The sequence below is a fragment of the Rhinolophus hipposideros genome (assembly GCF_964194185.1).
Source record: "Rhinolophus hipposideros genome assembly, chromosome: 4".
In the NCBI taxonomy this organism is placed as follows: domain Eukaryota; kingdom Metazoa; phylum Chordata; class Mammalia; order Chiroptera; family Rhinolophidae; genus Rhinolophus; species Rhinolophus hipposideros.
Window position 1 is genome coordinate 65,749,089 of NC_138050.1, and position 14,361 is coordinate 65,763,449.

Sequence of the window (14,361 nt, forward strand, 5' to 3'; positions counted from 1 at the left end):
ATTTAATACTAGATTTCATTTTCTTTTCTGTCAGAATACGTTCTAAATTTGTTGTAATTTTTTTGAACCAGGTGTTATTTAGAAATGTATTACAGAATTTCCAAACGTTTAATGACATTCTAGTTACCTTTTTGTTATTGATTTCTTGTTAAATCCACTTAGGTCAAAATATATTCTGTACAATTTCTGTCCCTTGAAGTTTGTTGATATTTACTTTGTAGCATAGTATACGTGCAGATGAAAAGAATGTATTCAGTTATTGGCTGCAGTATTGTGTATTTCTTAATTAGATTAAGTCTGTTGATAATGTCTTCAAATATTTTATATCTCTATTGATATTTATCTGCTTGCTCAATTAGTTATTGAGATAAATGGTATGGATGAGTACGGATTTGTCTGTTACTCCACTATGAGTACAGATTTGTCTGTTACTTCTAGGTTCTGTTAGATTTTGCTTTGTGCATTTTGAAGCTATGTTATTAGGCTTATGTAAATTTAGATTTTTAAATGTCTTCTGGATTGTTTATTCTTATGAAATGTTTTCCTTTATTTCTAGGAATTCTTCCTAACTTAAAGCTTCTATGTTTATAGTGGCATAGATAGGAGCTCCAGTTTTCTTTTGATTAGTATTTTCATGGCATACCCTTTTCCACACTTTTATTTCCACTTTTATGTGCCCTTATTTTTAAGGTGTGCCTTTTAAAAAGTAGCATGTAGATAAATTCCAGCCTTGAATTTTGTAATAAGCTCTAACACTTAGAAAAGGTAGAAAGGAAGCCATCAATCAATAAAATACGCTGAACATGAAGGAAGAAGTATACTTCATTCCCTAATGTTTTCTACTATGTTGGTTAACAAATTGTAAGCCAAACACCACTATTCTGCTCTTCAGTGACGTTAACTAGGTCTTAGGAGAAAGAGCTAACTGACAGATACATAGGTCCTAGAGCTGGTATGGACGTGAAAAGATCTGAGGCAGTCAAATGAGGGATGAAAGGAGTGATGAGTGTATCCCAAGTAAAGGACAAGTTTAGAAAAAGTTAGTCTTAGAATTTGTATAGATCTCTTCATACAAATAAGACACACCAACATTCTGTAAAGTTCTGATTTAACAGTTAACTGAGTGGGGTGAGGTCAAAAGAAACAGGTGATCAAGGAGGGGTCTGGAGACCAGAGTTGATCTCTGAACTCCCTAAGATATGCAAGGTGCCATAACAGCATTAACTTAGCCCTGCAGATTTAATACTAACTCAAGATTGGTATTAAGGTTTAAGAGCTTACCTTTAAGAGTCTTTCATAATTTCCCCTTTGCTTCTGTTTATCCTGTAATTAAAGAGTCATGAGTATTATTTGACAGGAATTACATTTTTATTTCTTAATACTTTCAGAATTTTAGATAGCTTCGCCATAATTTTACTGTCTCCACAAGAATCCTGCATTAGCTAACAGCACTGTCTATGTTACAGTCATTTCATTGAAAAATTATTTTTTTATCTCATGCGTTTCCAGAATAAATAGGTAGAAGACACTCACTCCTACACCCACATTGGTAAACAGCTTACTGATCAAAAACTAGGCATTATTTTCTCTCTGTTTTTAAATCAGAGGAAAATCTTGCCGTGTTTTCTTGCCAAGAAGTGAGTCTTGCTTTGTTTATTGCACTTAAGTCATATCTTCTGCAAAATCGGTAATAGTTTAAGGCAATCTGGATGATTTTGTACTTATCACACCTTGGAACAGAATTCTTTAGAGTCTGACTGACAGCTGAATTAAAAGCTTTCAAATGCCTTTGAGGTTTTAGCAATCCTAATGATACTGATTTTGTTTTTTAATACTGTAAACAAATAATGAAAGTACTGTCTGTTGATTAAGTGACCTTGTGATTAAATACGTATTTCATTTTATGCGTAACCTAATATAAGTATGCGAGCGAGTGAGAGTTCAAATAATGAGTGAGCCAAAAGTATGGATTACATATTTATTTGCATAGAATAAGAAGAATACATTTTTACTGCTGTTTATAGAAAACATGTTCTTTGGCACAAGCTTCACAAAAACTAGCAGGAACAGAATCTTATGAAATTAAGTTTAAAGTAAATTGTGGGTAGATACCTAGGAATTCCTACAGGTCTATAAGCAGTTTGGTAGTTAAATGATAAACTGGCAAACAGGTCCTTGCACTTAAAATTGTGCTTGTGAAAGGAATATGTTAAAATTTTTAATGTTAAAATGCAATGTTAATTCTAGAGGAAGAGAATTCTGAGGGAAATTTTAATGTATTTACCACCATCTAAATACAGATACTGAACATGTAAAATACTAAGCCTCATTTTGTGTCCTTGGGTTTTATTCATTTATTAAAATTAAATTTGGCTCTTTTTTTTCCCTTCAAGTCATTTCGCTTTCTGGGCTTAGAACTCATCTTTCTTATGAAACTGGGTTTTTAAAAATTATTATTTAAACAATAATTTTTACATCAATCTGTGTTAGTGTGATCTGTTAGCTAGCATTTTTAAGACCTTTTAATGATCAGTTCTACCCCGTGAGCTGAGTAGGCTATTATTCCCTAATTAGCTGGAAGTCTAGCACTGGTCACTTCATGGGAGAGACCAGATAACACCACAAGAATCCCAACAAAATTAGAAAATTTAGACAAAAGGGAAAATAATATAACATTATTTTTTTTCAAATGTGAATTTTATATGTATATGCGATACAGTATCATGCAGAGATTTACAAAACAGGTTCGAGGTCAAAATGACGTAATTATCTAACTTTGGGCAAATTACTAAACCTTTCTTGAGCGTCAGTTTTCTGCTTGATAAATGGAGGAATTGCCTACTGAAATTTGATGTGAGAAACTAAATAATGCATGTGAAACACTTAGGAGGTTGGACACATGGCAGACCTCATGAAATGTTATCCATTATTGGTATTTGGTAGGCTGGGGTAACCAATATATTTTTGGTTGTCAACTAAATCCAGAGAATAGTGGAATTTCTTTGTATAATGAGGAAATTATCCATTAGGCACTAGCAATAAAGCAATGACTTATTTTTCAAATTATTTTATTGGGCAGGTTTTTAAACAAAACCATTAACATTCTTCATAAGCATTTCCCCCCTTTATTTCTTTTGTATACCTCATTAATATTCATTTAGGTGCCATTAATATTCATTTTAGCTGTCAGAAGCAGCTGCTCACAGGACAGCATCCTTTCTGAGAATGAGAGATGCACATTAGACATCTCTTTCATATATAGTAGTACCTCGTCTTCTATCTTAGTCATCTTGACATCCAAATCAGGATGCTTGCTCACCAAGAAAGCCAACCTGGAGTGGACATAGTTGAATTTCCTGGGATTCACTGGTGTACAAAATCTACCTTTTGTATTTCCCTCAATGTCAATACCAGTTCATGATCCACAAAATAAAATATATCAAATTGATTTTCTCTTTTGAAAATATTGAATAATCTGGTAAGGAGCTATTTGGTATAGTTTTATTGATATAGAGGTCCACATTTTTTCTTAAGTCTCTCTGAATTCGCAGCAATTTCAGAACAAATAAGTCTTCACGAAGAAGCAAGGCTTGCAATAGAAAAAGCACATGGAATAAGAAAAGTAGCATCTTGAGAACTTCCAGTAAATTTGGTGGAGTAGGTCAGTGCTCTGCTCACCTCCTTTTATGACATCAAAATTATGACTAAATTATAGAACAGTCACCTTGGAGAACCATCTGAAGACTAGCTGAACAGAACTCCTATAGCTAAGGATATAAAGAAGAAGCCACATTGGGACTGGAAGGAGGAGAGGCAAACCAGGCTGATCCCAAACCCAGGTGTAGCAGTTGAGAATTAGGAGGAATATCTTAGCTATGGAGCTTCCTCCTGAAGGGCTTGGGCTCCTAGTCTCACACTGTGCTCCCTAGCCAGAAGCACCAGTGAATACCAGGAAGAAGAGTCCCCACAACATCTGATTGGAAAATCAGCGGGTATTCCATTCGGGTGACACAGAGGGCTGCTGGAACCCAGGCATCCTCTTAAAGCAGCTGCACACAGACTCCCTTGATCACACTCACCATGAGATCCAGCAAAGGGACAGCAACTTGAAAAGTGCCAGGGACATATGGGGAGACACTGAATTGTGTGGCCCCAGGGCAAGGGCTGGAGGGGCAGCTGCCATTATTCCTGTATTGAGCCCTTCTCCCACATAGCCTGCAAGCACAGGTGGGTGCTATTTTTCCTGTGTCGAAACCGCTCCCCCCACACACTCACAGCCTGCAGGCTCAGGTGGGCACCAAATATGAATTCACCCCACACTGGTGACTCCCTGAGACCCCATCCCACCCAACTCGTGCACTACCCGAGCCTCTTTCAGCAGCTGTTCCTCACAGACAGCCCATGCTGCAGATTTTCCTAAAAAACTCTCAATCAGAGGTCCACAGATCCCCAGGCAGTCACTGGCTGGCCTCAGCATGCTCTGTGCCTCTGCTGAGTGGCCCCAGGCTGGCACTTGTGGCAGCCATCCTCAGTTGGCAGCATAGTCTCTCCCACATGCCTCTGGGCCCAGCACAAACAGTTACCAACCACGGATCACTTTGTAGCTTCTACCAAGTGGCACTAGGCCAGGCATAGGCAGTGACTGATCTTGGTCTGCACTGGAGCCCCTCCCAAGAGGCCCCAGAACCAACACACCCTGTGACTGACTTCAGACTACAACAGAGCACCATCTGATTTACTCCACAAACAACATACCCAAAGGGTGGTCTCAGCAGGCACCAGAGCCCCACTGGGTAAATCTTGTTTTGTGGGATCAGGCCCTGCACAACAGCTCACCCACTGTAGTTGTGGCCAGTCAGTCAGAGGATCAACACCATCCACTGCCTGCCAGCAGCAATCAGGAGTCAACTACAACAGGAGGGCACACATAAATCACACAGGGGACACTCTTGGAGCACCCAGCTCCAGCTCAGGTGACGAAGGAGACTCACTGGGCCTCACAGGACACCTAACACATAAAGGTCACCCTGCCAAGACTGAGAGATGTAGAAGATCTACCTAATACATAGAAACAAACACAGAGAGGCAGCTGAAATGAAGAGACAGACATGTTCCAAATATAAAAACAGGAGAAAATACCAGAAAAAGAACTAAATGAAATAGAGGCAAGCAATCTACCAGATACAGAGTTTAAAACACTGGTTATAAGGATACTCGATGAACTTAGGGGAAGAATGAATAAACTCATTGAGAACTTCAACAAAGAGACAGGAAACATAATAAAGGACATAGAAATCATAAAAATAGAGCTAGACAGAAATGAATACAATAACTAAAAAGAAGAACACACTTGAAGGAATCAACAGCAGATTAGATGAGGCAGAAGATCAAATCAGCAATTTGAAAGCTATCAACAGCAAAAAGTTTTTAAAAAATTTAAAAATTGAGGCTACTTTTAGGGTCCTCTGGGACAATATTAATCATACCAATGTTTGCATCATAGGGATATCAGAAGGTGTAGAGAGAGAGCAAGGAATTGAAAACCTACTTGAAGAAATAATGACAGAAAACTTCCCTGACCTGGCGAAGGAAATAGACATACAAGTCCAGGAAGTGTAGAGAATCCCAAACAAGATGAACCCAAAGAGGCCCACACCAGGATACGTCATAACTAAAACACCAAAGGTTAAAGACAGAGAATCTTAAAAGCACCAAGAGAAAAGCAGTTGGTTAACCACAGGGGAACTCCCATAAGACTGTCAGTTGATTTATCAACAAAAACTTTGCAGTCCAGAAGGGATTGACATGAAATAGGACCTACAACCAAGATTATTCTAGTCAGCAAAGCTATCATTTTAAATCGAAGGAGACATAAAGAGCTTCCCAGACAAGAAAAAGCTACAGGAGTTTATCACTATCAAACCAGCATTATAAGAAATATTAAAAGAACTTCTTTAAGAAGAAGAGGAAAAAAACTAACATAAATGTGAATAATAAAATGGCAAAAAACAAAAAAAAAAGTAACATCTCAAAAAATGTTGAGTTGCCTTCCTTTACCTGAGGTTATCAATCTTTGGGAGAGAAGCCTAGAGTTAGGGGAAAATTGTAATAGGCATGCTCTTTATTGGCCATCTTATTTCAGATTTGTATATTCAAATATAATAGACCTGAGGAACAAGCCAGAGGAAAGCCACAGTCACTTGTTGTCTGACAACTAATGATGGCAAAGCTAGTGACTTTACTTAAGTCTAGACATAGAAGAAGCTGGAAGGACTTCTCCCTATGAACGTGAAGGAAGAATCTTGGTTTCCTAATTAGTGTAGCAGGGTGGGATGTGGTAGTTAATCAAGTAGCTGTAAGAAATTGTTCTGTAGGTATAAAAGGAGATACGCTGGGCAGCCCTATTTTCTTCCATTTATGATTGGAATTTGTTCCTTCAGAATTCCATTCCTCTTGACTTTGAGTTTTGTATTGATACCACAGTAGAGAATGGGAGAAACAGTAAAAGCACGTAGGTCTACATCACGTATCCTACAAGTATGTAGAATAATGCAGTTTGATTCACAGGAGTTCCTGGCCACAAAGTTACAGTTCAAGAAGTGTCCTCCTTCCATGCTTCTCTCAGTGGCTGCAGACATGGATTTCCTCAATACAAAGTACTCCTGGCTTTCTCCATCATATCCAGTAACTTTTTGGGAGAATTTGGGACAACCACTTAACCTCTCAGCTTCACGGTTCCTTATCTGTAAATGGAAATGACATATCTTTCTTTTCTCATTCACAAGATGGTTGTGAGGTTCCTGTGAGAAAACTGATTTGGCAGAGCTATGAAATAACCTAAGTCTGTGTAAGACATTACCCTGCTAATCCTTCCTTAGAGACACGCCTTAGGCCTGCTGCCGTGGGTGGCATAGTGGGGTATTCCCTGGGCTGGCAGATAGAGGATGCAGGTACCGGTCCTGAGAGGACATAGAATAACCCATGTTCATGCAGGAAAGCAAGTTAACTTTTGCTGCCTGGCTCCTTCTTGGTCAAAATTTCCATTAACTGTGATTACTACCTGCAAATTATTCATGCTACTGTTTGTTTGTTAAACCTGCCTGTGAAATTCAGTTGTAACTTTCTTAGAACCCTGTAAACAGTGGTCAGTATTCTTCCCTGTGTTTCTATAGCACTCTGTGCCATGTGCAGACAGTCATGGATTTGTATCCATCTAAGACGGTAAACTTTGGAGGTCTTGGCCTATGCCATGTGAATCTTCATGTCCCCACTGTTCGAACCTTCTTTCATAGCAGGCAGACACTATGTGTTGAATTTCATTCATATCCCCTGAAATCATACACCATGATATCATACTTTTTCTGATTAAGATGGGTATTTAAATCACCATCATCCATTAACTTGGGTTTTATTCTATCTGCTGTCTTTAGACCAAGGTCATTTCCCAAAATAAAAGCACCTCAAGAGATGAGGTGATGATTAAGTGAACATTCACAGACCTCTTAGAGCAGTGCCTTCCGTATAGTAAATACCTGGTAAATTGCCTTTGATATTATCATTTTTAACCTTTGAAAGACATTTTAAATATTTATCCCAATGATGGAAAAATTAATGTTTATCCAGATGATTTTAAAAAAACACCTTTTAGACATTGTAAGTCGTTTCCTTCATATCAAAACTCTTAGATCTCTACGAAATGTCAACAGTTTACTGCATCATATTTTTCTTGTCTGTTCTTTATTGGGCATACTAATGAACTCTGAATTCTTTGAGTAAGGGCATTTAAAGGAAAAATTAATGCCAAATTAGGCTCAGTTCAGTAAAAAAACGTTCCCTGGACAATAAAAAGTTGGCTGTATAGTGGGGTAAAGTTGAAATAGATCATAATAGCTAACATCACGGGCTTCCTGACACACTTTGTGGTCTGGATCAAGATGCCTTTCCTCTCTCTGTACCTCAGTGTCTCCATCTGTATAATGAGGTAATGCTACTACTTGGTAGAGCTGTTGTGAGAATTAAATGAGTTAATACCCTGTTTCCTCGAAAACAAGACCTAGCCAGACAGCTCTAATGCGTCTTTTGGAGCAAAAATTAATATAAGACCGGTCTTATTTTGCTATAAGACCCGGTATAATATAATATAATATAATATAATATAATATAATATAATATAATATAATATAATATAAATAATACCAGGTCTTATGTTAGTTTTTCCTCCAAAAGACTCATTAGAGCTGATTGTCTGGCTAGGTCTTATTTTCGGGGCAACACGGTACATGTGAAGTAGTTAATGTGCAGCCAAGTACACAGTCAGTAAATGTTAACTATGAATAGAAAACCAAGAAAGCGGAATCCCCACTTCCAAAGGTAAACATTTAAGTGTTTTTCCCTCCTTTCTGAATTTGTAATTAACCATTTCTTTATCCCTACCTTTATAGCTGTGTCTTCTAGATTCCTCATCTGTGGTTCCTGCTTGCTAATTTCTGTAGTAATACCTACTGACTAATGATAGTTTGGGACTCAAATCTTACCTTCTCTGAGTCTCAAATTTTCCCATCTGTTAAAGAAAATAGTGTTGCCAACACATAGGGCTACTGAGTGTTTCAAAATTGCTAATACCTAGGAAGGTCTTACTGTTGTGTTTGGAACATAGTAAGCATGCGAAAAATATCATCAGGACCATGTATGATTTTGTTATTTCACTGAATGGGAAAGTGTTCCCTGCCATTGCAACAAGTCTTGCGAAGTGAGGCGTTTAATCCTAATAAAACAACACATTAAAGTCTGATTTTGAAAAGAATTCTTGATAAGGAGATAAAGAAGGTTTCCAGATCCAATTCAAATATGTGTAGCAGCTTCCGCCGCACCAACAAGTAATTCTCTAGGACACCGGAAGGGTGTTCGAGAATTCAACTCAATTGTGGCACTATCTACCCAGAGATTGAATCAGATTCCACAGGTAAAGGGTTTAGTCCCACAAGACTGCCCTCTGCTTCAGATTCCAGTCACAAGGCCAGGTTGTTACCTGTATTTCTGACCTACTGGCCATGAATCAGAGGATCCTAAGACCCCCTCCTTGGGTTCAATTAATTTCCTAGAACAGCTCACAGAACTCAAGAAAACTCGTTTATTCACTAGATTACTGATGTATTATTAAGGGTAGTAAAGGCTATGAATCAATAGCTAGGTGAAGAGATACATAGGAACGAAGCTCAAAGAGCTTCTGTCCTTGTGGAGCTCAGGGCCCATCAAGGTGGCAAAGAGTTCAGGTTTTCCATTTTGGAAGCTCTCTGGAAAAAAGGCAAGGATCTGTCCTTTTGGGTTTTTATGGAGGCTTCATTATGTAGTAATGATTGACTAAGTCATTGGCCATTGATTCAAACTCAAGCTCCAATCCAGTCCTCGGAAATCAGGGTGGGACTGAAAGTTTCAATCCTCTAACCACAGAATGGTTCCCCTGACAACCAGCTCAGATCTTGTGGGGGTTTCCAAAAGTTACTTTATCACCATAACAAAAGACACCTTGATCACTTAGAAAATTCGAAGGATTTTGGGAGCACAGTGCCAGAAATGGGGACGAAGACCAAATAGTTATTTCTTGTTATGTATCACAACATCATAGGAGGCCTCTGTATGTTTTCACTATTTCAGACATTTCTACAAGTGATCGGTGTGGTAGGCGTGGCGGTGGCCGTGATTCCTTGGATTGCAATACCCCTGATTCCACTTGGCATCATTTTCTTTGTTCTTCGTGGCTATTTCTTAGAAACATCAAGAGATGTCAAACGCCTGGAATCTACAAGTGAGTACCGAGACTCTCAAGTTGGGATGGCATGCAAGCTAGCTTCGCTTCATGCCATAATAAAGGAGACTCCTGAAATTCTACAGACTCCATATTTCAAAATTTCTGATGAAGTAAATATTAGTTAATTGAGTATTACGGCCACTGTTAATGTGGCCTTTAAGGCAAATAGATCTAGTGGGATACCAGGTGCAGCTTTCAATTTAGCACAAGGAAGGAATGGAGGATGCATGTGGAATAATCAGTCCTCCACAGAAATCTGAGCATCATGGATACAGGGACCGTTTTTGTCCTGTTCATAGCCTGCTTCCTAATACAGAACAGGAAAGCAATAAACGGTTTTCTGAGATATAAAATATTTCACCATGTTTTAACTCATAAAGAAGGAAAATAGAGAATTTTTCTACCCCCGAGTATACTAGAAATGACAAAAGGAAGGAAAAGGTTAGAGAAAGGAAAGGAAGTGTCGGAAAATCTACTCACATGACAGAAGGGATACATTTGAAAAATGTATTACTTTTACATACTCAAAAAATGGCAAATAAGTTGTGATTGTTAAATGTTTTGAAAAGATAAGCACTGTTATTTTCAGTTTTGCTCTTTATTATCACCAGTATTTGGGATAGTGCCATACTGTTTGAGGTTTTCTTTCCCCCTGGGCTGTTCATATAAATGGATGCTGAAAATAATCCCCTTAGGAGGACACAGGAGAGGGATCGGTTTAGTCTATTACTCTATTCAGCTTCCTAGTTTTGGAATAATGGAGAAAGCATTTTAAGATTAATCATTCTATTCTATAGGTAATCACAGAGGATGGAATCATTCAGAGCTTATCTCATTAATGCACAAACATATTTCATGATCGTTAAAAAAAATATAAGGAAAACAGATTTTTTTTTTTTTTTAAATAGTACAAGGATGATAGCCAAAACGTAAAGAAGGAAGATATTTGTATCCGAAACCTGAACTATGGATAGTTACTGCTTTCTGGGAGCCTAGCTAAGGAGAAAAACTATGATTCCCATGGTTTTCCCTATCTACCAAATGGAAAAATACAGGTTCATCAGGATAAAGGATTTTTTTTGTTCTGGCAAATGTGTGATTTTTTGTTTTAAATAACAATCTCTGGAGTGGCATTTGTCCTAAGTATTTGCATAAAGGTTAGTGGGTGACAGTTTCACAAACGGTACAGAAAAAATTTTCAGTCATCAAGAGAACCAGCTAATTCACTGTGAGGTTTGGTTTTCTGAGGTGTGTCTATGGGATGTGGAGCATGTTGACATGTTATGATGATAGGACTTGGAGAAGGCAGAATAAGTAATAAGCTCCAACCAGTCTTTTGTGTAGACAAAGCTTCAGATGTTTTGTGATTTGAGGCCACTCATGAAATGGAGTCATTCAACCATCTTGTTGCAAAGGTATATTCAAAAAAAGGTTGTGTTCTAGAAGAGGTTGACAGAGATTTCTGCCTGGGGCACGGGCCACTTCCCATCCATGTGGAAGTGGAGAGAAGGGGACCCCCTGAGACGTTTTTCAAGCAGCAGTTTAGGATTTTCTCATTGTTTGATCTGGAGACTTTGAGAACTTTGACATGGTCCTTTGTGGAATAGTTTAGTTTTCCTGCATCTCAGTAGGCTGAGACAGTAAGTTAAATCTGGATGCTCCCTCCTCCACACCCCCAGATAATCAAATGTGGTGGCCAATTGACTAGAACTGTTTATTGTTATGTATCTGGGTGGTCTGGGCCATAAAGAACATTTCCACTGTTTCGTCTAAACAGTGATTGAGAATACCTCTTGAGGCTACTGCTGGAATCACCAGCAAAAAGAAAGACACCTGATTGCCATGGCTAGAAGACATAAACCTGCTTCATCCTGGTGCTTTGAAGTACTACTGTAGTCCCAAGGTTTACTTTCAGATCATACAGCCTAGTTGCCTCTCAAACTTCAGGCTGACATTTAAGCCATCTTCATGAAAAATCTGCAGTGGATCATAATGGTTTTTTATTTTTGCAAAATGAGTGTAGCGACAGTCATAGAGAAGTGCATAAAACCAGGATGACGTTTGGTTGTATTTCTCTAGCCAACTCGATTCATTTGGCAGTGTATGAATTATGAAGTCGTATCTAAATTCTGTCTGTAAGGGCTCTGTGATCAACTAGCAATGTCTGCTAGGGGTATTGCTCTAGGAGTGTTAACAGTGTGTGCCACGTGTCTTCAGGCCATAGATGCTCAAGTCTGCTGTTTTAGAGTTCTCATGCTGATTCCTAGGGACTTTGTTCAACTTAAGGTGCTTAAGATGTACAATAATGGGGTAAGGCTGTTGAATATTAGCTAAGTAAGATTTTAGGGTTTTCTAAAGATACAAAATCCGGGGGAAAATGCATTTAGTCACACAGGGGCATCTTTAACCCCTGATTATTTTCTGTCTGAGATACTAGCTGTCATTAAAAGCACAGCCTTGGGAATAAACCAGAGTTGGGTCTGACACTCAGCTCTACCACTTACTCGTGTTAATTTACTTAATCTTGGGCAGTGCTCTTAAATCCCTCAGTCTGTTTTTCCCTCTGTCAAGGATCTAATATACCTGCCCTCTGGGTTTCTTGTGAGGATTTCTTCAATTGATGCTTGAAAAGTGTTTGCTAGCACTAGACCCGTGACCACGAGGCAGTTAAGAACATAATAACCCCTAGCAGGTCTTGCAGAGCATTAATGATAACGTGTAGCAAGACTGTCAACCCAGGGTCTTTCCAGTTCTCTGCCCTTCCCCTCCCCAGGGAAGAGTTGCAGTCCTCGTCAGGTATGTCACAAAGAGTCCTCAGGGTCATGGAAAACACACCTATCAGTCTTGTGTAATGTGGGGTTACATTCGTCTGTGACTGCTGACTAACGCCACGGCTGTTACATAGACCTACTTCAGGATAGCCAGCCCAGTTTGTGGGAAAAGGATATTACATTGGTCAAGATAATCCTGGAGGCTTGGCATCCCCTCTTCCTCTTGTACTAGTTAATTTTATTTACAGACCCTCCAATTCACTCCTCCTGGCATCCCACTCAGCCCTAAGTGGAGTGGGAAAGAAACAGGATAGCTTTTCACAGGTCCAGATTCCTGCTATACTGCTATAGCTCTTGGGTATGAGGTAAAGGAGGTGATATGTTCTTTGGGTGCCCTGGTGTTCAAGGCTGGATGGCAGACACCTGATTTCTAAAGTTGACCCTGCCAGATAATCAGCTGCCATTTTGCTTTCCTGATGAAGGAAGCAAGTGAGGATGTCCAAGCTGAAGAATTTCATTCGAAGACTCTCCTTGGGTGAACAGCACATCTACTTTTTTCTCAGAAGAATTGCCTGTGATGAAATATTTTATGTCACATTTGCTCTGGACATGAGAGCATGGTTCTAGTGAGTTTTCTGCACTATCTGGAGCTGGACTCTTAGCACTATCTGGATAGAATAATGGGCCTTGGAATTCTCCTGGCCCGTCCCTACATGCCCCCTGTATCCAGATTGACTACGCTCTGGGGACAGGCGGGGAGGTCTGCTGGGAAGTGCAGAAAAGGCTTTATACAGCTCTCCCAGTCTTTCGTATTTGAAGCATGAGTTTCGTCTGTGTTCATATTGCTGTCCTCATCAGTACAAAGTCAAAGGAAGCTAAAATAAATACAAGGTAAAGATGACTTAATATAATGAAGAGGGAGAACAGTAAAGATGCTATGGTAAAATCACAAACATTCAACTGGTTGGTCAGACCCTCCCAGAATCACTTATGGCTCTTTGCTTAAATTAGATACAAGGGAAAATGGTAGATGATGTCCGAGTTCAGAGGTTTTCTTTTTTCCCTAAAGCACTATCACAGGTGAGGGTCCCTAATGGTTAATGTCCCCTGTTAGAAAAAAGCCCCAAGGTGAGTGGATATTCAGCTGGCCCGCAGCCAGGCTGTCCTCCCACAGCCCAGGGCTTCCCACCTTCTCTGAACCCGTGTCACACATGGAAGCCTACTCCTTTCCTGCTTGTACAACTGTGAATATTAAGCATCAGAGGAGGTTCTGTGTCTGCACATTTGTCCCCCAGGATCCCTCCTATACACACACACATACACGTACACCTGCGCGTATGCGCATGCACCGCACTCACGCACATACACACGCACAGTCTCACATAACATCACATGACTGAACTGACACGCAGATAGGTATGGAGATGCCATGCTAGAGAGTCATGCCCTGAATATCAGTTTGAATTTTTCCCTTGACTCTTTTTTCCCCATCATTATATAAAATCTCTGCAGTCTCCTGTAAGATAAGTGATCTTAATATCCCCCAAACACCCAGGTTTTACTAACTGGTCTCCTCTAGGAGATTCGCAGGTAACAAAAAATGATAACTCAGTACTTCTGATAAAGCACAGATTATTACTCATTCCAGACAGAGGTCACAGGCTCACGATCTGCCTCTGACAATAGCTAGTTACAGCCTTATTCGTGGTGGGGAATGCATGAAAACTGTAAGGGATCGTCCCTGCCCAGCAGCATACCGTCCACGTGACCCCCAGTGTGCAG

At 39.5% G+C, this 14,361-nt stretch overlaps 1 protein-coding gene across 1 annotated transcript in view; it reads left to right on the forward strand.

Annotated features, from left to right (window-relative positions):
• ABCC4 (ATP binding cassette subfamily C member 4 (PEL blood group)) overlaps positions 1-14,361 on the forward strand; it is a 248,131-nt gene that overhangs the window by 176,189 nt on the left and 57,581 nt on the right. The window contains exon 21 of the mRNA XM_081045495.1: positions 9,655-9,805. Coding sequence (XP_080901621.1) covers positions 9,655-9,805 — 151 coding nt within the window. The remainder of the gene's footprint in view (positions 1-9,654; positions 9,806-14,361) is intronic.